The sequence below is a fragment of the Mastacembelus armatus genome, chromosome 10 (genome assembly GCF_900324485.2).
Source record: "Mastacembelus armatus chromosome 10, fMasArm1.2, whole genome shotgun sequence".
In the NCBI taxonomy this organism is placed as follows: domain Eukaryota; kingdom Metazoa; phylum Chordata; class Actinopteri; order Synbranchiformes; family Mastacembelidae; genus Mastacembelus; species Mastacembelus armatus.
In genome coordinates, this window is record NC_046642.1 from 9,044,104 (window position 1) to 9,066,465 (window position 22,362).

The 22,362-nt window shown below is 39.4% G+C and overlaps 1 protein-coding gene across 1 annotated transcript; it reads right to left on the bottom strand.

The window, feature by feature from the left end:
* Positions 1-1,328: 1,328 nt before the first annotated feature.
* zdhhc9 (zDHHC palmitoyltransferase 9) lies at positions 1,329-22,126 on the bottom strand. Its single transcript, XM_026329933.2, has 10 exons — positions 21,617-22,126; positions 21,291-21,512; positions 13,737-13,897; positions 10,644-10,802; positions 9,016-9,153; positions 8,573-8,621; positions 8,030-8,132; positions 5,089-5,192; positions 4,671-4,773; positions 1,329-3,879 (listed from the first exon to the last, which is right to left on the bottom strand). Exons 2-10 carry the CDS (start codon positions 21,452-21,454, stop codon positions 3,676-3,678), a joined length of 1,185 nt encoding a protein of 394 aa, XP_026185718.1. The 5' UTR covers positions 21,455-21,512; positions 21,617-22,126; the 3' UTR covers positions 1,329-3,675.
* Positions 22,127-22,362: the final 236 nt, after the last annotated feature.

Below are 22,362 nucleotides of genomic sequence, written 5' to 3' on the forward strand. Positions count from 1 at the left end.
CTGGTGGTTATCCAGGGGCACAAATATTACATAAATTGTTACAATGCCGGCTGAAAAAAAAAAAAAAAAAAAACTTGGAATAATAAGACAATATTGTTTATTTACCAGACACATTGATCATGTAAAAAGAATTAAGTCAACTGAATGAAATACATATAATCACAGTGTTGATACTAAACAAAGTGAACATAAATAAGAGATCAGTCAGTGGTATAGTACTGTATCTGTATACTTAATGCAATGTAATAGATTGATCAGAGCATTCAGATCTGACCACATCATGACATTTTTACACAGGAATCACACTGTACATAGATCAGCTCAGTTCGGTCGCTCAACAGCCTGCAGACGGTTACAGCTGCAAATTAAAAGTTCAACCGTCCCTTTAAAACCTGCTTTGAAACACAGGAATTTGACACAAACGTCCCTTCTCTTTTCAGACATCAGTCACATACATACATTCTTGCAACAGCAACACAAAAGAAATCAGACAAACTCTCCAAATATTTTCCACAGCAAAAGCCTACAAAAAAAAAAAAAAAAGGTTTTGTTTAGTTTTCCTCAGAGATTTAACATTTTTTGGAGATTTTTCCCAACCAATATTCAGGAATTACACTTCTTTACATCACATATTCAATATTACCACACACTTAACAGCATCTTTCAGTAGAGATTTGTCTCTACTTTTCTCATCCAAGTGCAGAGAAAGTAAACATGGATAAAGGATTCATCTAGAGCTGAAATAATTAGTTGATTAATCAGACAATTGACAATTTTATTACTTTTGCTAGTTCCACCTTTTCAAATGTGAACACCTGCTGATCTACAACATGGTAAATACTGAATACTCTGATGGTTGGTTATGCACAACAAACTGAACATGATGATTTTTCACTGTTTCTATAGATCAAATAATCAAGTACTGTAATCATGGAAATTTCCCATAAATTAATCAATAAAGAAAAGAATTGTTCTTTTATTGTATCTAATATTCATCTTGAGCAATAAACTGCTAAATGAAAATGATCACACAGCTGCCAACAATCCCAGCATCCTAAAATTTATCTTCCACACTTTTGGAGTAAATATTTTTCAGGAGATTAAGGAGAATCTGTGACAGCTTGAGTCTTACAATCAATCACCTCAGGCAGATTTTAGTGTCTGATACGATGCTGCTGACACACTAGAATTTCTACAGAAGTATATTTCACAAACACCAACTCTGTCTTGCAAACAACACAATCACTGACAAACCGCTCGCTATCTGCTAACATCATTTAAATGTTACAAAAACAGGCTTCACTTCCTCTTATTTTTCTTTTTAGATGCTGCTGTGCCTCAAGTGATCTCCACAACCAGAACAGATTTGGAAGCCACATGAAGGGGCGTTCACCGTTAGAAACACAGATGCGTGAAAAGGAAGGACTGAACATCTTTGTGCCTTGGCTTTATTCTCTGATAATGAATCTGCCACAGATGGCTGCAGCGGCCTTGGCCTTGGGTGCTCTGTAGGAATAACTCAGCGAAGATGAGACACTTACAGAGAGAAAAGGCAGAATATGGCAGGAACACAGAGGACTCAGATGTGATTTGCAGTAGGAGGCGGAATAATTAACACAGACTGCACTTGCATTAAAAAGTCCTTGCTGCCATCCTTCTGCTCATTCATCAGGTGTGTTTCAGTACATTTATACCTACTAAAACTATGTACAGTGGCTTTGCTTTGTTTTTGCTTCAGTCTATTTCAGTGGTTCCCAACCTTTAAGACCAGTGTCCCTTTGAAACAGCACATTATTTAACGAAAAAAAGCACAAATTCATAAGATTATGCAGCAGAAATGCTTTCCCCCCCCCCAACTTTCTGTTAAAATGAATAAGTGGACGTCTGGGGGGAAAACACTCCTTTGCTTTCTTTCTAAAAGTTAGATGGTTGATTGATGCCTATCATTAACTTAAAGTAACTATTTGTTCCTGAATACAACCAGCTGGAAAACTGGTCTTAATACAAAGCTTGAAGTCCACATGATCTTAGTTGTTAAACTGTTCCTGCTTTCCACAGTACATATGAATTATTCCACCCAGAAAGCAACTATACTGTAAGAAATGAGGGTTACAGTGAAGTCAAGCCTTTGTTCTGTATAAAAATGGACTTCAAAGTCCACCCAAGACTATGACCTGATTAATCTTCTTATGTTTCGTATGCGCATTTGTGGAAAGTAGGAACTATTTTAATGACCTACTGTCATGTGTGTGTATGTGGACCTCGAGTTTGCATTAACACCGACAAGCAGTAACATCTGCCTTTTCCTCAGCACAGCTAAAGCTCACTAGTTAACACATATCTAGTTTGTTAAATACATAATTACAAAATGATAAAGTCAAGAAAGTGTTTGTAAAACCACAAATTATGTGTCAGTTTGTGTAAGTATAAACAAATAAGTCTGTTTATTAGTGAGCTTTAGAGGCTCAGATGGGACAGGACCAGGTGAGATATTTCTGGTTAAGCCTCCTGACTGTAGCTTCATATTTATAGACAAGAGTGATATCAATCTTTCCATCTAACTCATTAGAAAGCAAATAAGAGTACTTCACAAAACATCAAACTTCCTTTAATCACCTTACATCCTCTTGGATCCAAACCCCTAGTTAGGAACCACTGAACTAATTTGTGTATAAATTCTCATTTAACACTGTATCAGAACAGATTTGAAGGGCTTCTCTGTTGGTTGACCTCAGCTGCATTTTTAAGTGCAGCTGTTAGGATAAGGCACTGTTACAAGTGTCTACGACCATCTGAAGTCAGGCCTTTTCTCACCCATCCTGGGAATAAGCGTCTGCTGGAAACATGATTTAACTGTGCATAAAGCAGTTTCATCTATTTCAGATTGCTCACGTCACGCTACATCCATGATTATATAAAAACGGAAGGACAGGTGTTGGTCTGAATCAGTTTTTAAAAAAAAGATGCACCTAAGGAACAACAGTACTGAATGCAGCAGTATCAGAATACAAGGTAGATTTTGACTTGCTTAGAAGGAGCCTTTAGGATATCTCAGCTATAGATTTGCATGTCCTCCCCATGCCTGGACATCATGTGAACTTACAGACTTACAGGTGAAACCCTTTTATCCACACACTATAAAAAGCTGCTTGTTCAGCCTTCACATGGTTTGCATAGGGCATGTAATGTACACACAACAAAAACTGACTGTATGTATGAATTTTACACAAGTCCAAAAGTAATTTTGTCTTTGCCAGACACTTGCAATGAGTATATTTGAACTGGCTTCTCACAATAAATGTCATTATGCAATTTTTGAATAAAGAAAGTAGTTGAACTGACCCACAGGTGAACTGTGGGGAAGTTATTCACTTTTTTTCTGCACTATCCAGCAGCTTCTCCCCCTGCGTGTCTTTTCCATGCAGTGTTCAGGAGTCAGAGGAAGCTGCTGACTTTTCATTAAATCACTCCCCCTCCTGCAGGAGCCAGTGTCAGTCAAACAGCTCTGCAGCTACTGCTGAGGAGAGGGAAGAGAGGCAGCTGCAGCAGAAACTTCTGGTTGAATGTAGGGCAGGAGTCAGCGAATCACCTGCACGTAATCATAGATTATTAATGTTTCAATTTCTGACCAGGGAGGGTGCTAGGGGCTTCGACAACAGCCGCTCCCTTATATAGCTAATGGGTCTTGTCCTTGACGATGGATGTCTCTACGTCAGTTTCAGGTGAAGCCAGAGGGGGGACTTTGGGTGCAGGAGGGTCCCCATCTTTGGGGGAGGGGCTCTTCTCTGCTGAGGCAGCAACACTGGGCTTGGCATCCTCAGGTGTGTGCTCATTGGGGATGAGTGCAGCTGTGGTTTTCTGTAGGCACAGGACCGCGTGCTGAAAAGATGCAGATGCATTAGGAGCCAAGAACAACATCCTGAACTGCAGCAGAGATTTCACGCAACAAATGAAATGCATGGAACTAACATGCTTATGACTTGACTGGCTACAGACAAAGGTTATGAATAATGAAGTAAAACAAAGCGCTAAACTGCGTTGCTCCATGTTGATAACGCAAACATCGGGCAGCTGAAACAAGACAACGAATAAACTTGTACAAACAACAATAATTCAAGAAATAATTGTTTGCAGCTGTTCAGAAAATAATTTCATAATGAGCTTCACTTTATGACACTGTATTAGTATGAAAATGATCTATAGAACAAATTAGAAGGGACAGACTGAAACCATTGATATGTGAAACCTATGATACCAAATGATAGATAATGGTGACTAAGGATTCACAAAATGGCTCCACATCCATGTGTCACAGTTGGATTACACTGATAAGTGTTTTCCACTTGGAGCACACTCCTCCTTTAACACACCTCCTTCTCTTCAACACTCTCTGTAATTGGTTTAATTCCTCTCTGTAGTTAAGCGTCTGTGCTTTGCAGCCTTGATCCACTTTAAAGTCAGAACCAGGAGTCTAAAGAGTCTCTCTCTCTCTCTCTCTCTCTCCCTCTCTCTCTCTCTCTCTCTCTCTCTCCCTCTCTCTCTCCCTCTCTCTCTCTCTCTCTCTCTCTCCCTCTCCCTCTCCCCTCTCCCCTCTCCCCTCTCCCCTCTCCCCTCTCCCCTCTCCCCTCTCCCCTCTCCCTCTGTGTGTGCGTGTGTGCGTGCACGCTCACCATGGTTTGTGGCACTGGGTTGCTGATGCTGGAGGAGGAGGGTGCAGCAGACGTGGCAGAAACAGGCGAATCCTCCTGCATCAATCCTCTTCTGTCCAAGACACTGTAGAGCGAGACATGGCAATCAGTGATGAACTGCATCCTGCTCATTATTCACCACAATGAGACAGACTTAAATCTAATCCATAGCAGGCATTGATACAGAACTCAATAACAATAGGAGGAGAGCAAAAGACATAAAATTTAAGATGGATAATGTGGATAAATTAAACATGAAAGACACAGGATTCTGGTTAAAAGCAGACATTTAATACAAAATCAATAATCCAACCCTGTGTGAGACTATGCAGCATGTTTTTCTTCCTGTTATGAACAGAGCTGTTCAGTTCAAGTTTTTTTTTTAATCTGACATTATTACCTTGGGTATATTGGCCCACAGAGCACCTCACAGCAGTTTTTGATAATGTTCTTGTGGCTATATGGATTCTGGACTCTGTTCTTTCCCGACCAGGATCCTTTAATCTGGAAAAAACAAAAAACACCACCAATTACTGGAGCCCCAAACTGTCCACCAACATCCCAGACACGCCCAGATCATTTTACAATCTTGCTCAGTTCTCTTTTCCTTGTGCTTATACCTTATTTAAAAGCACATCGCTATTTTTAGATGTTATTCCCAGAGGCTTGAGTTTGACCTACTAAAATGATCTTGTTGGAGATCTAATAATTCCTGGATCTAATGGGAACTCAAAGTGCCACTGGGTGTCAACAAGCACAACCACAACAGATTAAAACATTTTCTATTATTCATAAAATTATTACAAAATTCTGAATTTCAAAAAAAAAAAAAAAAAAAAAAATCAGGCCCTTCTTCACTGTAACACATATTGAAATGTAAATATTTACTGTTAATCATTTGCATTATTTGGCAGCTATCTGGAAGCACATAGGTTTCATATTCATATGGTGTTTATTCAAACAATACTTTAACAACTGCACAATTACACTGAATAGAAATATTCTAGATATCTTTATATGGCTCATTTTATACGTATGTTCTCCAAATCAGACCTGATATATTTTTCCAATCGTTTCTGATTTGCATGGTTTTATGTTTGTTACTAAAGTCTCTCTAAGCAGAGTCATCCAACTCTGCAGCCACTAGAGTCCTACCATTAATAAGGAAAACAATGCAACCAGTATATTAAATGAAATTCTAACTAAAAATACAGAATTGTTATATTATTACCTGAAAAAGAAGAGGAAGATTGCCCTAAGTGCTTTTTAAAAAATCTGTTTCACAGGCTGAGTTGTAGCAGTTGTACTGACTGACCCTCCCACAAGTAAAAAAGAATGTTTTATTTTAGGTGCTACAGATGTAGGTCAACAGTGTGTGTGTGTGTGGGTGGGTGGTGGAGCAACTACAACACTCAAGGTGCCTTCTCTACTTATTCCACCATTTTCAACTTCCACTTTTCCTCCCGTTCTCTCTCACCCAGCCTCACCCGACTCCCCCCTCCTCTAAGCCACAGCAGTATTTCTGGCAGCATGCCTGGCCCCTGCAGATATTGATGCATCTATTATTAGGCCAATCACAGATATTGAAATGGCTGTGGTGACAACTCCGGGAGCAATGTTACACTATAGGTGCACATTGCAGAGCTTCATTACTGTTTAAATGAAAAAATGAGGCCATGCATCCCACAGGAAAGAAAAAGGAGAATTATAAATTAATCATTACAACAAAGTATGCACACGCTCTCTTGCTGTCAGCCATCTAGAACCTCCCACCATCTCCAACACTGCTGCTGCTGCTGCTTCTCATCAGAGCCTCTGCAGTCAGATCTGCACTAACAAAGCCTCAAATAAAGTATACACACCGTTAGCATTAGTATACACAGACAACATAAATTACTCCCTCTGTGGATTCATCTACCTACATCACCACCACCCATCACATGCTTTGCTTTAGCATGCATGTGTATGTGTGTAGTAAAAGACTCGATGGTAATGCATTCAAACAATCAATACTTTTTTCCTCATTTAGCAGAAGCTTCTTCTAAACGTAGCTGACAAGTCGAGAGGCAGAAACCAGCTGGTCTCTTTTGTTCTTATTACAGCTTAATTCTGTCATTGATTTTATTTAGAATAGCAGCTTTTCATGCAGATTTGTAGATGATTAGATTTCCTTGGCTTGCTGGTGAGCAGAGGAGTCCAACTGATGCTTCTAGCATTCAAATTATTTACCAGCCAATTTGTCATATGGCTTAGACTGAGCAGAATAAAACGGCAGCTGCTGTAAAAAGACTTTTGGTTTCAGTGTGGCTGAACTGGATAAAACTAGGGCGAATTTGTTCATAAAATACAGACAGAAAGGCTGGTCAAATGTTTTTTGTGGTCTGATTAGAAAATAGAAAGACTAAATTAATGTGACATGCTGTATGCCTTTGTTCAAGCTGCAGCTATAAATAAACTAGCTTCAGTTTTGATTTCTACTCTTTGCGTTTGAGTTCATAACACTTTCTGTATTTGCTTTAGTTTACAGTGTAATAGATTAGTTTAATAAGCTCCAGTTTACCAGTCTCCTGTCTTTCAGTGAAGAACAAGGCGACCCGTTGTCAAGGAAACAGCTCAGTGGTCTTCGAAACTGTAGTGTTTACAGCCCGGTGACGTATGTTTATATTTCCAGACTCATGATTCCAAGATATTAACACGGAGCTGTTCTTAAATCTGTTCTCTATCTTCTTCATTATTACCTGACTAAGCCTGAAAATCTAATAAACCTTTAAACACGTTTTAACTCATCATCTAAACTCTTAAATATAAAATAAAATATCTGCTCTTTCTGATTGATCAAAGAGTTGTTTTTTTCCCCTAACATGACATTTTAAAGTATATTCACAAAAGGTCTGTTTAGATCAAATAACACAAGTGTGTCCTGTGAGTTGACAAATTTGTGTTATGGTGAAAATGTAAACACCTAACAGCAGTGCCAGAAATGCCTGGATATGCGAGTCTCAGTTCTACCATATTTACATCTAGTCTCTTCATGTGTCTTGAGAAAATCAAAAAGCTGCTTAATATCCAACAAGCTAATCGCAAATGCCACCAAGAAGCATTTCTGTGCTTCTAGCTATGCATCTTTCTGTACAAGCAGCTGTTAGCAAAAATGTAAAAACTGATAAAAGGTGCACAAGACAGGACTGTCTTCACTATGTGTTTATGGGTCATGGTTCATTTACATAAAGACTGTGTGAAACCTAAAACAAACTAGATGCAAAGTGCAGCGTTGCGTCTCACAGGATGATTCTGTCTGGCTGTAGTCATGTTTAAAGGAAGATGTGGTAAGATGCACTTACATCCTCATTGGTGGTCTGGTTGAGAGAGATCAAGTAGGTGTGGAAGCCCGTCAGTCCCACCACTGACCACAGGGTGAAGAAACACACCAACACCTCCAGCACAGTGAGCTCGAGTTAAGAAAACAGCAACAGATGTTTTCTGCCTGACACATGGTCACTGATTAAACAGTGGACAGCAGGTGAGAGCAAAATGATAGTTACACAACCTGATTAAAGCAGTGGAAAGTTTAAAGAAGGGTATATGGTCAAAGGCAGGAGGGGTTTACCCATTTTACTGACAAGAAAATATAAACTTTATATTATTTATATATTTATATAAACTTAGATTGTTACTACTGTAGATAGGTACCAATTACCTGTACATATCAGGTTCAAATTCAATACCTGACAGATCTATCAATACAGTAGCTATGATTGGACAGTTGCCTTTTGAGCAGGGGTTTATTGGATGGGGTGTCATTTTAAATGTGTTAATGTTCTTAATTTTCTGTAGAATAGCAGCTGTCTTTAATCAAATGTTGAGGTCAGAGCTTAAAAGGATATGTCCCAGGTGTCTCCTTCAAAGTGTTCAAAAAGCCATTATCCACTGAACCTGTGGAAAGAAGATATATTGCTTAAAAATCCCACTGCCGTCTTACTCATCTACACTGAAAACATACAATTCATACATAGGCCGCAGTATTAAGAAAACAAGCCGAGAGCTAGTTATCCTGACTAGAAACACTTGTGGCTCTTGCAGCTTGATTTGGGTAGAACCAGGAAACAGGAGAACAAAAGAGGAACCATAACAGGCTTTCAGATGCTGTTGCATGTCACATCACGCTTTAGGAAAGTCCTGGTCTAAATTAGGTCACAGTTTCAGCACATCTGCATGCATTTACATATACACTTAAAGCTGCTAGTTAGCATGGCAGGTCATCCTTCCTGTTTTTGCAGCTTTACATGCGTCATTCTCCTGTTCCTGCTGATTACACAGTGGAACTCACGCATGACCACGTGGACGATGTTAAAGGTGAAGATGTAAATGGTGAGCAGGGAGAGGGACAGGGTGAACAGGTAGAAGTATCTGTAGTTCCTCTTGCCCACGCAGTTGCCCACCCATGGACAGTGGTGATCAAAGCGGTCTGAAACAGAGAAAAAGGCATCATAGTAAATACAGTACAGTACATACTTTCATAGAAAACAGACACTTTTAAAAATCAACGTGTTAAAAATACACCAGTTTCAGCCACAGCCTTTTAGCCAAAGAAAGCTTTGTGTTTCTGCCTCTGTAAACCTGCTGTCTAAATATAATGATGACTTCCTCTTTGCCTCTCCTCTTCTATCATTTGGTGGAGAGCCAAAAGTAGGCTGGGTCAAATGGACAACAGAGGTAAACATCTTGCTTTACACTTTTCACTCTGCTGGATGGAGTTTCACAATGATATCCAGTAAACAGAGGCACAAACATTAGACATGAAGTGCCTCATAGGTATAAGATCAAAAAAAGATCATTTTTTATTTATAGAGCAATGTACAGGTATATGAACAGTGGCACAGCTGAGGTTTCAATGCCAACGTCCAGCGTTTAGGGTGTTGAGGATATTTACATCCATATTAAATAACAGCACTGCAGTCACACCTAGTTTTTTAAGCCACTCTGATGGCATGGCTCTAGTAAAGGCAGAGTAGTCCACCACTTTGATACAGGCTGAAATATCTCAACACTTCAGAAGATACTCAGAATTAACTGTAATAACATTGATGGGCCTCCAACTTGCATACTTTGTTAAAAACTAATTGTCTAATGCATGCAACAAACTGAGAACTCAGAACAGCCAAAACCTAAATGTTAGCCTATACATCAAGGATGCAGAAGTACAACCCCACAGAGCTGCTAGCTTGGCTATAAACTCACTCATATACTGTACAAGCCTCTTACTGCAATTCTTAGAGCAGCTAGTCCTGCACTTCATGTGGATGTCAACACCTTAAAATTAGAGCTAATAGTCTTTCAGTAGCCTAATAATCAAACTCCTCATTGTACACCTGAAAATGTCCCTGATGACAAATACATTGAATTTGTGAAACAGCGTTGGTGTTTTTTATGGAGCTGCATGATCTGTGAGCTGAGAAAGAAAAGACATGACTGCTTAAAAGGAGGGACTGAGGCATGCTGCTATGTCATACTTGGACTATGTGTATGTGTGTGTGTGTGTGTTTCTACAGCAGGTGGGCACAGATGAACCAGTGTTCACAATGACTGAGCATTTATTCCCTCACTGAGCCACCACTGTCTCCTCTCATATTGCCTCTAAGTCTCCACTCCCTTCAAACACATTCCTCACCACACACACGGTTTAAAAAAAAAAAAAAAAAAAAAAAAAACACTATTTATAAAGCTCCAAGAGAAAAGACATGGATTTTTAGATTTTCAAGGGAGAAAATTAAGGTCAGTGCTTCAGTAATAATCATTATGTCAGCAAGCTTTTTTCCGAAAAAGACAGACAAAAAAAAAAAGAAACATTACTCACTTTTCTATTTCTGAATAACTGAAATCAGCTTTCTTCTCACTTTGTCAAGCCTTTGTCTGAACACTCGGAGAGCTGATGGCAGGTTAGAAGTGATGTCTTACCGACGCAGTTGTCACAGATGCTGCAGTGAGATGCTCGAGGTGGTCGGAAGATCTTGCAGGTGTAGCAGTATTTGAGCTTGACGATTTGGTTGTTTATCTGAACGTTGCGAATCCGAGGTGGAGGTCGTTGGCCTGCAGGGACATTGCCGTTGGCAGCCTCTGTGGACACAAAAAGCATAATAGTCATAAGTAGGAGCTGGTAATACATAACACATTTTTCTATTAAGTGTTTAATTGCAATACCACAATCTATGACTTCAGAAAACACAAATCAACACACCTCTGGCACCTTCTTCACACACACACGCACATGCAAAAGCCTTATAACCTTCACAAAGATACAACCTCCTGCAGTGCTGTCGCACTTAATTGCATTAGACTGTACAGCAGTCACCTGCTGTAAATTTCTTAAACAAGCAGTGAGAAATTTTGAGATTTAGGTGACAAGCAATATATGATGTAAATGTGCTGCACATCAACAGATAACGCTGCCTCAATACATTATTGATTATGGCAAATTTATGTGTAATCACTGCTGAGCTGTTGATATTATTTATTAGCACAGTATCCTGTCCTATTGGAGATCAGCTGAGCAAACACTGAAATGATTTCACAGCCATATCCACTACGTGAGACAACCTTGCTTTGACACAGCATTCACCAATGAAAAGAAATTCTCAATTCAGATGTTTCTGATTAAGTTGCACTGCAGGAGCCGAGAGGTTAGAGAGGCTGATTAATGGCCAGAGAGTTGCTGGCTGGAATCTCTCAGGGGACTGGAGAGAAATCTACAGTTAACATGCTGCACTGAGCAGGCATGAAGGTGGAGTTAATAGAAAAGAGCAAGCATGCTCCTTTGACTTTCTGAGGATACATTAAGACAAAAGAGCTTAATGAATTAAATTATCCAGGCTGGAGAAAGTGTTTCAATACAAATTACATGATCTAAATTGCATATTTGACATTTTATGTTACGTAAACCAAAGCCGTTTATGCTAAAACAAAATCAGTGACGGTATGTTTAAAAGCTTGTATGAGAACCGTCCATAATATATGTACAGTTACAAAGACTAGGAAATTGATTTTATTCAACCTAAAACACTCTGCCTTATAATTATATTAAAAAAAAAAGCAGGATTGAGGACATGAGGATAGTTGGTGTGGGTGAGGAGGATACAGAGGATTGGATTAAATGGAGGCAGATGATTCGCTGTGGCGACCCCTGAAGGGAGCAGCTGAAAGGAAAAGAAGACTGGCTTCCAGAAGAAACTATCGAAGAATAAATGAATGAGTCATCACACACAGGGAATAATGCCACTCCCTCGGGTAGCAAAGCTCTGTTTGCTAGTGGCATAAGATAGTCCAAGAAGAAGCCTGTCCCCATATTAGCATTCCCCCCTGGGACTAATCCCTAACAGCAGCAACCAACCATCGAGGCTGCGGCAGCTTCATCAGCATGCCTGCCTCAGCTTCAGAATGAGAACCAGCATCCATACCAATAAACAGCTATTTCAACACATACAAATAATAATTATTTAAAGGAATAATTCAATTATGGAAAATACTTTTTTGCTGTCTCATCTCTCTTCTCTCCCCTTTTTGCTTCATATAAATGTGAGTTAAATATCTCTGGGTTTTAAACTGTTGGTCAGAAAAAAGTTAATTTGAAGATGTCACCATTTTTTCTGACCAATCAATTAAAAACCAAGATACTTTTAAATCGTTAGTTGCAGCAGCCTTTACATAAATAATTTCCAGTTTTGTCGTATAGATAAGACTTGGGTCATGACAGCCACTGCTGGTTAGACCACTGAGCCATTGTCATCCAGCAAAGTGGTGTGAGTCACAGTCATGATGAGAGAAGTGATGGCTGGCTGCTAACCCATTCACTGAGGACCACATGCCTCCGCCCTGCTTTTACAGCCCTCTTCTATTACAAGCAGGGACCAGTCTCCACCCAGGGCTCTTGTCTGGAGTGAGAGAGCATGAGTGGTGGCTGAAGGACACCGTGAATCTTTAACAGAGACAAAGGGTGAACACTGAGCAGCCACGGTGACAGACAGAGAGGGAGTGGTGTTAAGGACACTGTACAGAATGACTTATCACTCTAGATATAAAGAGAATGGAGAGCCCAGGCAGTGGACATAAAAAAAAAAATTTAAAAAAAAAAAGCATTGCTGATGAAGACAAGGCTCTTCTATTTTTTGTTTGGAAAGGCCTTGTTGTCATTATTATTCAGCATATAGTTTGTTTTGTATAATGAGACAGAATCCTTGTAATCAAAGTGTGTTAGACTAAGCTTTACATCCATAGATGAGCACACCCAAACTTTAGCAACAAACATAAAGCATAACAAACATGAATAAACCAACAGGACTGAGGCCATCTTTTCCCTGCCTCATTAACCAATTTATTGAAGTATTCATGCTTCCAAAATACCTTGAGCTACTTTCAACTAATTTTCAGTCTATGATGTTTTATACAGAAAAAATGTTATATACTGCACAGTACAACTACTTTAATGATGATGGTGATGATGGAGCAGCAGCACATGAGCTATAATAACCATTTGTCCTCTTGTTGACTTAACATTTGAATGGATGTAGATAAGAGACTTGTGCCTGGAGGCATTATCAGTACTGATTGTGAATAATAGCTATGCACACTTCAAAGCCAGGTGCAGGACTATCACATGGCACCACACACTACTTCACTACTTCCACATGAAGCTGCCCTGGATCTGAATATTATTACTGAAAGGTGCATGAAAGAAGGGGTACTACCAGTGTGGCTTTACTGTTTTTCAATATTACTGTATCAGCAATAAAATGACTGACATAGTCACATTTAATATATTCGTCATGTATCAAACAATTTCAACATCCACTGTATATATTTACACTTTATCTTGTGCTTACTTTGGCTTCCTTATCCGAGTTATTGTTCTTTGTTGTTCTATTATTTGTTTTTGTATTTTGTACATTGCTTTCCCTTTATAAATACAGTATGATAGGAAAAAATATTAACAGATATGTCTGGATATGCATCTTTTACTTAATAAAGATATATTACACATTCAATCCTGTAACTAACCAATCTCCATTTCAATGAATGTAGCTTCCTCTGGGAGGGCACGTGGCAGCACCCCAGGGTCACTGAAGCTGGTCCTCAGCAACATGGCCATGACGAAGAAGAAGAGCAGAATAGCAAAAACTGGGATGGCAGGAGACAGATGAACAGCCAGGTATGGGCATCTGTGGAAAAAAGAAAGGATTAGGAATAAAGATCAGGTCCAAAACAATCATCATCACATTGATTACAGTTCTTCTGTTCGACCCGATCACAGACAGGCGTCTTGTGTCTCCTTTTGTTATGATCACCTGGTCCATTTAGTTGATTAACGGATTTATCAACTCAAAAACAAAATAAATAAAAATCCACCTTACATTTCTTTAAAAAAATAAAATAAAATAGAATGAATGACATTAATGAATATACATATTATTATAGTGTGGAGACAATAACCTTAAACAGCAACAGGAGTGCTCTCAGAAAAAGAGCATGTGCAGAGAGGTCCTGACATGACAACAACATACGTATCCTGAACTGATGTTTTGAGCATAAGGTCATGAACTGTGAAAGCTGCCCTTTCTCTGGTTCGTGCTAAAGTCATGGCCGTGATTAAACAACACGATGCCACACTCCCCTCACCTTCTGGAGAGTTGGAGAAACATTAGCATAACTCTGTTCGTTGGGCCGTGGATACTGGAGCCAGCAGGGCTCCTCCAAAAAGCCCTGCTGCTCAGTGCGATAACAGATGTGAGCTGCACAGCAAAGTGCTGCAACAGAACAGAAAAGCTGCAAAGGATTTTTCCTACAATTATTAAAAGGAAAACTGTGTAGGTTTGTCTCCCTCCCATGTGGCCAGGATCAAATTTTCATAATACAGCACTAATTTTGCAATACAGGAGGGCAAAGTATTATTCTGTATTTCTTACAAAACTAACATTTGTACTGCCTGTCATGCATCATGCTGCCCAGTGAACCCCTATGGTCAAACATTTTCAAAACTCTTGTCTGAAGAGACACACACTGGTAAATTACAAATCACAATCATCAGGCTATGTTAACTTTTATATATTATTCTCCATTAGCTGAAGTGACTTTTTTTTTTTTTTTTTTTTACATATTCAGTATAAGCAGCAACTGAAAAGATGGCTGAGGTCTTTTTTTTTTTTAAGCAAAAAAGCCTTCCAAATGTTGTGCTTTGCTTGTGTTAAACGTGTATACTGGATCCTGAACTCCACTTCAAGCAGAAAATTACTCCAGAAAATTATCTGCAGAATAATATATAAATACAGAATTAGGTGCAGCCTCAAGTATAAGTCATCTGGATGTTAAAGGTATTTTTTAAATATTTATCCACAAAATATTACAAATATTAAAGCTGCACTTGTCTAGAATAAAATATTTCAAAAGAACAACATCTGCTTGTGACATCTTGTTACATAAGTGAGTATGACCTACAAATTAGAACAATTATCACTTGGCTATTTTACTGTTTTACGTAACATCTGAGTTTTGGATTTTCTTCAGGACAAAAGCAGCGGTTTACCACAATTTTGTTTAGTCTTGACAGAGTTTCATCCATTTTCAGCACACACACAGCTGACAGGAAGTTTAGAAGGAAAGGAATTTAACTGAGTAAACATCTTTCAGTCAGCGCAACGTGACAGAGAGCAAAGTCTACCTCTTTAGTCAAACTACGTAGATGAACCAGGTATGACAACATACCTGAGCACTAGCGAGACACCAGCAACAACACATTCACACAGATAACACCTGCTTGACTGGTCTGAGCAGTTTCCCTGCAGTGCCTTTTTTCACTAATGGAAACAAGGAGCAGAGATCAAATCAATAGAATTTTCCACTGGAGCAGGCCTATGAGGTGTGTTTGTCCCATTTTTTAGTGCAAAGCCAGCAGAGAGCAGACTGAAGGGAGGCAGCCTGTCAATGAAGTGTAATTCCCGTAATGATGACTGGTAGGTATTCAAGGCACACTCTATCATCGCTTCCCATCAAGCCTGCACATCCTTCCTGGATCTGACCATTTCCTGTGCTGCCGAAGAGCAGGGTGGTGCTAGCTCAGTGAAGCTTTGTTTATCAGTCACCACAGTAGCAGCAGAAAAACTGGACTTAATCCGACCCTGTGTCCATGAGGGGAAATCTTTCCACCAGCAAAGTGATCAATCAGGCCACCAAAGACACTCACATGCCAGGTGCATGTGCTGTCATATGCTCTCTCCCCCATGCAACTGTCTACCTCTCCTTTGCACACTATACAAACTGTGTGGTTTGACACCAAGTTATGTGCTGGTGCAGTGAGTCTTATGGCAGCTGGCTAGTTGATTTGCTGTTTCCAGTCTATGTGCCAAGCTAGGCTATCGATCTTATTTAACTATCAGCAAGGAAGCATAGAAACATTTTAAGGATATTTCTAAAAATGACAAAGCACACCTTTAACCCACTATATACGCAATAGCAATAATACTGTCTATAATAAAACACTAACAAAAGCCATCATACTCAAATTATCGGTACTTTTAATAAATAATACCGATGTGATTTACTTAAAATATGTCAAACTTAAGCGGAATTTTGAATGCAAGCCTTTTTAATTTAGTATTGCTACATTATTAGCCTACTTCCATCACTGACTAGTCGAACATGGGACAACAAGCTATTACCAATAAATAATTACTTTGCCTTTTAAACCTTTAAGAAGCAAATCAATTCAGTTTTTATTAATTTAGCACCTCAGCTACTGGTCATATTGGCTATTGATTGGCCCAGAGTGGACCTCTGTCACATCTGAAGGAAGCTGATGATGATTATTTTTGTTTTAGACCAATGATTCAAAACCACACAAAAATATATTATTATACTTCAGGGTACCTCTGAAATAGCCTACTATGCAAATGAAGTGTTTCTGCCATATGCTATGCTTGTTTCTATTTACTTCAAAGGCCCAAATATAACTGTAATAACATCATTAGAGTGCACATTAGACCTTTAGTTATGGGAATATGGAGAAGAGACCAGTTGGTTAAAAACAATATGACATCAGCTGGTCTTGCAAGGACAACGGTTACGGAATTAAACAGTTACATAAGTGATAAAGAAACGACAGATTGCTTATACTGCATTGAAAGTGTGACATTCTGCATCACTGTGTGTGTGTGTGTGTGTGTGTGTGTGTGTGAGAGAGAGAGTGTATGTGGGGGGCAGCTTTAGATGCATTAGGGTGTGTCTACTGCAGACTGTTATTCAGAGGATTCCCCCTCTTAACTCAGGATGACACAAGCTCAGAGATGAGAAGCTTCTGAAGTCAGGATGCCCCTGAATTAAAATCACTTTAACTTTGCCTTGATAAACCCACTGAACCCAGGATTACTATGCCACCATGTCATGCCTTGCTGACTCAAGATATTTTAACTTTTAGAATTCAAGCCCTTTTTATTAATTAACAGATATAAGATGTTGCAGACCTGCATGAATCATACAACAGATGAATTATGTACTTGCTGTGGAAGCAAATCTACAGTGAGCTTCAGACACAGACCTCTGTCAGGCAAACATCTGTAGACTGTGGCTGTTTCTAGGGCAATGCTGGAGAAAAAAACAACAACAAAAAAAAACAACACTCCACTGGTCCTCTCTCTTTCCCCACACAGACATACTCTCAATCACTGATCATGGCAAACATTCAGATTGCAGCAGAAATCTTTTACCCTTTCGCAGAGGGACTCATGCTTCTCCAGTTCGTGCTTCTCATGTGTACCCATTACATTCAAGTCAGACAGCTAAGCAGCTTTTTTTCCAGAAAAAAAGGCAAACAAACATAAATACCAAATTTGCAGAATCCAATCTAATAACAATCTGGATGAAAAATATTCTCTCTGTTGCAGAGTAAAGATTTTCACCAGTTTCTCTTAATGTGACTGTATTTCTTCATTAGATATCTGAAATGTCCTTGCACCATTAATGACACATCATCAAAATACTGACATTATTTTGTATGAAAATATCAAATATTTGAAAAGAAAAGAAATATATATCAACATCAATGAAAATATCTTTAAATGTTGGTTCAATATCACTACCTACAACATTTCTTTGGATCAGGAAGTAAAAATCTATTTTTGCCTATGAGAGATGACACTTTTTTCATCCAGAGGGTTACAAGAATCTTGAAGAAATGTTAAAAAAAACCCCTCAAAACAGCAATATAAATCAAATGATGTTTGTAGGATTTTCAAACATCATTCATTTTTCTTTTCACCAAAATGAATGCAGAGTTTTATAAGGATATGACACAGAAGCTTTAAAGGGTACAATCTGTTGTCTGGTTTAAATCAGTCTTTCTTGTTATGCAACATTTTTGAGAGATGAAAATCTGACCCAGGGTCAAATACCCTTTTCTAGGATTAAAACTAGGTTCACTGATGTTGCACAACAGAGTATTCACTAAAATAAATAAGAATAGTGAACCTGGTGATTTAATTTCAACCACATGAAAAACAATTAAATAGAGACAGTATGATTATAGACACACCCATCTCTTTATGTATTTCTTCCACAAAAGCATCTATTTCAAACCAAAGAAATGAAGGCAAGGAAACATTTCTCTCCCTGTTTGTCACAGGATGTGGTTAAAAAATATCACTTGATCCTCAACAAAAAGCAGCACTCTCCCACCAGGGAAGCTTCCAGAGAACAAAGCCTGTAGATCACACTTACTGTAAACGGACTATGTACTCTAAATAGGGCATAAATCATGTTATTGCTCATTTAGCCTCAGCTGGCAGCTGCTTTCTGGTTGGCTAATGGGGAGACAGGGTGGGGTCAGATGTTGAGGAGACTCAGGGGTCGGTTATAAGATCTCCTCTGACTGTAGCCACTCACTCTGCAGGCTCAGCCCTTCACTTTAGCTGCTCCTTTATTGCATCTTTACATTTTATCAAGAGTACTACCAGAACCTGAAACACTACAAGCAAACAGATCACAAGCACACAGACAGAAAGGATCAGTCTCATTACATGCACATATGCTTCTGTGTCCTCATAGCTCAGCCTCCTGGGGTGGATAGACAGATGACACACTGTCCTTGTGTTCCTGTTTCTTGTTCCTTCATCCAAGATCCATAGGTGGCTGTCCATATGCACATATGGATGCATGTACTCACACACACACACACACACACAAATGTAAAACTGGGAACCAAAGAAGGCAAAATCTAACTGTGAGGACACCTCTCATGGATATATGTCAGGCAATTGACTACCAAAGCCATTTATACGTCAGCTTTAAAAAAAGGCTACTGAGATATACTAGGTGGGTATAAAACTGACAGGGAAAGGACATACACTCCTAAAAATGTATTATGCCTGTAAGAGAAAAAAAACAGGACAAGTCCATCTCTTTAGTGTATAATTTGTTTAGTTGTTCTTAATGACTGCTTAAAATTTGCATATTTAGATGCCTGTTTCCACATGGGCTACTGATGGCTGGTATTAATATCTGATCAGCTGGTGTTGGATATGAGCCAGTGCACGCCAAGACACTGCCCTCTCTGTTCTCCCATCAATGCAACTGTACAGTTCACAGCACAACCTTAAGCCCACAGGAACAAATCATCCAAAATGTAAGGAGATCACACTTTAAAAACAGTACAGAAAACAATTTAAAAGGTGATCAGTACATTATGAAATGAATTGCTAGCTGCAGCTTTAATATTAGCTGAAAATATTTCACCACATCATACCCTTTTGCACAAGACTATTACACCATTAGAGGTGTATCAACATGCTGTATAATGGCAACTTTGAAAATGACCCCCATGTTGCCTGGGTCTAATCTCAATGTTAATATCCATCCTCTCACGAGAGATAATTATGTTCCACTGTAATATGAACATATCATACTAACAACCCTCCAGCCATTAGTCCCTACAATGCCTCCTCCAGGTTCTGGTTGCTGAGTATGAGCACTATCATCTCTGTGCTCTGAGCTGGACAACAGCTTCTTCTGTCCGGACTCAAAAGAAAAGCAGCAGGCCATTAAAGTGCAGAGCAGCCAGAGATGGGAAGAGCCTGGCAGCTCTCTAACAGCTACTTCTTTTCTATGCTTCAAATCCATTTTGCATGGTACCTCACATACACACCCACAGTCGGGATGTTGCCGTGTGTGTGTCCAAGATTTGTGCTTAATCATTGTGCCGAATCTTTTAGTTAAACACTGGCAAGAAAGAGAATATGAGGAATACTTCAAATAACAGAAAGTGGATGTGATCTAAATAAGTAGTGCTGCTTCATGACCGTCATTTAGAGTCACATTGTTCATTTTAAAAACGGTCGTCTGTAGAGGCTTAAAAGACTAAATGCTGCAACCAAGTTAACCGACTGTGTTTGCAGGGATAAAAGGTCCACTGGGTTTTAATGGTAGTGGACCTAGAAAAGAACTGCTGAGCCAACAAAAATAGCTTTCTCTTCTTAAACCAGAGACAAAGCTGGACAGCTAGTGTTATTAAATATTAAAAGACCTTAGTGCGGTCCATCAAAAACATTTCTGCTGTCAGGGCCTGAATTCTGAGCAACAAAAAATGGATCCACATGTCTGTTCGCGAAGTTATCAAAACAGATGATACTTGTTACAAATGAAGGCCATAGACGAGGTCACAGTATGATACTGCACAAAAAAAAAAAAAAAAAAAAAAAACAACAACCCAAAGAGCAACATTACCATAAAGCACATTGTAGAAGTTCACAAATATCCAATACTCATTTGGCACCATCAGGCACACATCAAGCATCGAATACACACAAAAGAAACTGGTGAGATCAAACTAAAATTTGGAGATAGATCAACTTCCATCAACTTCCAACATGTTTGATAATTGACAAATTAATGAAGTTATTTTTGCCAAAAGCACAAAATATTTGCTGGTTCTAGCCTCCAAAATATAAGGATCTGATGCTTTTCTTTGACATAATCGATAGTAAATATGATTTGAGGATTTAGGGCTGGGATAACAGAAGTTATTAGCAGGCATCATCTTGGGTTCTGAGGAACCATACTGGGCAACTGTTTTACTTCCTGACATTTCATTGACAAAAGTATTGATCAAGAAACTAATTGGTTAATCAAAAAGGAAAACTGTTGCCGCCCTGCAGTACTTTAACAGAGGACTGACATTAGCATTTTTTCCATCATAAACCTAACTTTTTTCATATAAATGTAAAACCATGGTAAAATATCCATTACACGTTGGAAGAGCCCAGGATGAGGTGTTATCTGACCAGTGCAAACACAGAACAGCAGAACATTGACACTGTCATGCTGGACCAGATAATCCTGTCTTAAAATTAAAGACTATCACAACCACTATCAGTTACCTTTGTGTCAGTCAGCTAATAGACTAACTGATGATCACTGCAGACCTAAGACTGGTTATTGCGGGTTGCTTACTATAGAAAGTGCCAGCACAGAGAGATATTGGGGACTTTAGAGGCACAACCATGGACATGAACACATTGATTTTGATATAGCCTACGACTCTTCAGGAGTCAGAGAGAGGACACGACTTACTCGAAAGCGAAGAAGAGAGAGCAGGTCCCGATGATAAGGAACAGGGTCAGGTAGAAGACTCCCTTCTGCCGGGCCATCATCACTCTTCCGTCGCAGCAGAAGGTGTTTTTACCCGGGAGCTTCTCCCATTTTCGCACCTTTCGTGTTATCATCACCGCCGACATGGTGTCCTCTGTTGAGCGCAGTCCTCAGTGCTTCTCTGGATTAATGGCAGGTGTTATACTGTGAAACCATTAAGACAATAAGCTGACAGGACAGAAGAGGCTCTCGCGCGCATATATTGTAATAAATAGTGTTGAGTTAATGTCACACAAAGACAGACTTACTCAGTGATGTCAAAGATTTCAGCACATCGCCTGTGAAACATTTTCTTTGCAAGTGTCGCAGTCACATTATCAGTGTATTCCAATCCTTATAATAATTTCCAGGTTCAGGTCTGTAGGTTACTGCAGCATGTCATTCCCACGGTCAGGCTCCCACGCTGCACTAACAATCTCAGATCTCTCCACGCCCGCTCACTATTGCAAATGACTAGAAATACATCCAGAAGCTGGCTGCATATGTTTCCGAGCAGCAGCTAAAGAATCCGGTCGAGTCTGTTGCACCGGGGGAGCGGACCTTGACCGGCTGACATTCATATCATCTCGATAAATCAGAAATTATGGTACAGGCGAGCTGCTCCGTGTTCACAGAAATTAGACGAAGACCATACTGTTGGACATGGTCCTTCAGTTATCATTTAGAAAAGCCTTTAAATTGGGAGATAATCGCAGCCTGTATAAGCGCATACACGTTAAGCTGTTTAATGTGCTTTTTTTCCCCGCAGGATGCCAGCTCTCGGTTTAGTCAATGGCAGCAGGAAACACGCCTAGATTGAAATGTCCAGTCTTAAAGGGGCAGGACAGGTAAAACAAAAAGGAACAAAGGACACAGATAAAGGTCCTTAGATCACATTAATATGCGTAATGTCTCGCCTGTAGTATTACCCAAGGGAGGAAACGAATGAAACGAATGAACTTAATTGGTTATAGACACCACCTGCATTAATCCCTCAAGTGTTGCTCCATGCGTA

Bases quoted from the DNA above. Each gene is read 5' to 3' on its own strand.
- zdhhc9 (XM_026329933.2), bottom strand. From the start codon at position 21,454: ATGTCGGCGGTGATGATAACACGAAAGGTGCGAAAATGGGAGAAGCTC. The intron at 13,898-21,290 runs GTAAGTCGTGTC...TTTTTTCCACAG, and splicing joins TCTCTCTTCTTCGCTTTCGA to ATGCCCATACCTGGCTGTTC. The intron at 8,133-8,572 runs ATATCCTTTTAA...ACTCGAGCTCAC, and splicing joins TTGAAGGAGACACCTGGGAC to TGTGCTGGAGGTGTTGGTGT.